This window comes from Triticum dicoccoides, chromosome 7A, assembly GCF_002162155.2.
Source record: "Triticum dicoccoides isolate Atlit2015 ecotype Zavitan chromosome 7A, WEW_v2.0, whole genome shotgun sequence".
In the NCBI taxonomy this organism is placed as follows: domain Eukaryota; kingdom Viridiplantae; phylum Streptophyta; class Magnoliopsida; order Poales; family Poaceae; genus Triticum; species Triticum dicoccoides.
In genome coordinates this window covers 125,816,665-125,819,264 of record NC_041392.1, presented here as the reverse complement: position 1 = coordinate 125,819,264, position 2,600 = coordinate 125,816,665, and the positions used below count along the sequence as shown (strand labels likewise).

The window sequence follows — 2,600 nt, the reverse complement described above, 5'->3', positions numbered from 1 at the left end:
CCGCAGGTCTAGGAGCTGAACCGTCCCTAGGAGGGCTGGTTCTCATCCTGCCGTTGTTGATCCAGAAAATCCAAATTCAACAGTCTAACCAGAATCAATGAACACAAACAAAAGGGTTATGGGAACATTTCAAACAAAACAAGAATTGGAAACACAAGCATATGTTAACTATGACTGAGTGAACTATATTCTCCAGTAGGTGTGTAAAGCTGCAGATTGTTTGATACCATCAATGGAAAACCATGTAAGTTTATAAAGGAAATTAAGCCTTCTTTATACCCTCTGCATATGCTGTACCTTACATTGAAAAGCCAATCCAGAAGGAGATAACAAATAAATCCTCCTAATGCATAAAATCAGGGCAAGATCAATATTTAGCAATGGTTGATAGCAAATTGCATAATAAAGATTTTGCTTGCAGGAAATTAAACATTTCAAGCATATATAATATATTGTTTCACATTTGCCCCATAGGAGCTAAAAGAGCAACATCCATAATTATTACATGGAAGCAAATAGATCAATGACTAAGTTCATTCTTAGAACTAAACATTCCCATTGGAGGGTTGGTTACAAATTCTTGATGACTCAAACATTTCTCAAAGAAAAAGAAGGGTATGCACATGCGCCTAGATACTAAATGAAAAGAAAAAAAATACAAATTGAAGCGCATGTCTGCTTTATCCATCACACAGCTTCAACTAGAAGATTCGGCATATACCCCACAACTCATGTTTACTAAGACACTAGTGCCATACCAAGTATATTAAGCGTTCACTGACCATTTGATGTCCATTCTGCAAAACAGGGTACGTAAGGCAGTAGGCGGCGTGGCAGACCTTTGAAGAAATCTTCAGAAGCGCAGATAACATAGACTTTCTGATTATCCATGTTATATGATAATATCTTGGCATTTCCATCAGTAAGGAAAATCAAATCACATTCTGCATGAATTGCAAACATCGAGTAGTACTCAACGTTTTTGCAATAATCCCTTCCAAACAGTTCAAAACAGTTAATGGTACACTTTAGGGTCCACTGTCCACTATCATAATTCTCAAGAACCCAAATAGAGAGTTGGCAACCATCTTGATCCTCTTGCCAAACATGCAGACGTCCCTGTGACTGCCCAATGGAAGCACAACCATAGCTGTTTGGCATGCCAGGTGGCATTTCAATTTCCCCCCAAGCATTCCTTTTCATGTCCACTGTGACTATTGACGAAGATCGAGTAGGGAAATACATAATGCCATTTAGGAAGGTGCTTTCTGAATCACTAACCCAATATGCACTGCTATCATTGTGCTGACTCTGCATGGAAGTCCACCCTCCAGTTTCCGATGAGTAGATCATGGCCACGGACAGGCCATATTCATAATTTGTGTCCAGGGGCACAAACACCACAAAGCGGGACGGGGTGGCCGGGTCAAAGCTCAAGAAGTATTTGCCTAGGCTGAAACACGAAAGGTCGTCAGGCAATTCTATAGGAGGCAACACCGTCCACTCATGAGTAGCAGGATTACAGACAACATAATCAAACTCCTTAGCCTCAGGCCATTTGAAACATTGCCCGGGTCCTGGATTTGGGACAGAATTCCAACTGTATTGCCTAGGACGGCGGGATCTCCAGCATTTGCAAAGGAGAAGGCTGGTGCTGCACTGTTGGATGCTGAAAAATTTATAGCTGCCGCGGAGGAAACGGAGATTGGGGTTGACGATGGGGGGACTTTTCCCGGACAAATTGTGGAAACGCCAGCCGAAATTGAAGTAGAAGAAACCAGACAAGGTCTGCGGCGACCTCTTGCGGACGTCGGGGGCAGAGCAGAGGGCTAGCCATTGTTTGGACACGCACTTGAAGTGGAAGAGCGAGACGTAGGGCACCCGCGACAGGATCTCCACGAGAACGTCCTCCGGGAAGAAGCTCGCCGGGGTCTCCTCCTCCTCCCCCTGCTGCTCATCCTCCCGCCTCATCTTCTTGTTCTAAAGATGTGGTAAAGACATTTCATTTAGGTCACGGATCGATTTCACGGATCAAAGAGCAGAAGAGGCGAGGAACACACCTGAGAGGCGACGGGAGTGACGGCGAGGTAAGGCAGCAACGGCGTCGGCGGCGAACGGGATGGGGCCTCCTCGTCGCGGCACTCGTGGCCAGTCGCCGGTGGGTGGTCCTTCCCGAATCTTTGTTCGCCCGTTCCTCCTCCTCCTCCTCCTCCTGGAGGCATTGCGGCTCGGCTGCTCGAGCGTTGTCGCCGGCAGGCCGCACAGGTCGTCTGGTGGAGCGAGGGTTTGGTAGGGGGAATGTAGCAGGGAGCGGCGGCGGCGTTGGACTTGTGTGGTCACTCGTTCGCGAGAAGAAAGAGTCGTGGGCTTGTTTGGTCGGCCCAACTGAGCCATCGGAAAGCTGATATGTCTTTCAGTTATCAGAAAGCCCAACTCTGATATGTCTTCTTCTTTTTCTCAAAAAGAAAAAAACGTAATGTCTTCTTCTAAGCTTCAGTATTCATGAAAAGCTGAACAAATGAACTGAAGAATCCATGAATCGTGAATCTGATTTGAAGAATGTGCAGCCCCGCGAGGCTCGCATCTGGATAATGAGCAAG

The 2,600-nt window shown here is 46.2% G+C and overlaps 1 protein-coding gene across 1 annotated transcript; it reads right to left on the bottom strand.

Moving 5' to 3' along the window:
* Positions 1 to 415: 415 nt before the first annotated feature.
* Positions 416 to 2,322, bottom strand: LOC119332532 (F-box protein At1g53790-like). Its single transcript, XM_037605713.1, has 2 exons — positions 2,061 to 2,322; positions 416 to 1,980 (listed from the first exon to the last, which is right to left on the bottom strand). Exons 1-2 carry the CDS (start codon positions 2,220 to 2,222, stop codon positions 775 to 777), a joined length of 1,368 nt encoding a protein of 455 aa, XP_037461610.1. The 5' UTR covers positions 2,223 to 2,322; the 3' UTR covers positions 416 to 774.
* Positions 2,323 to 2,600: the final 278 nt, after the last annotated feature.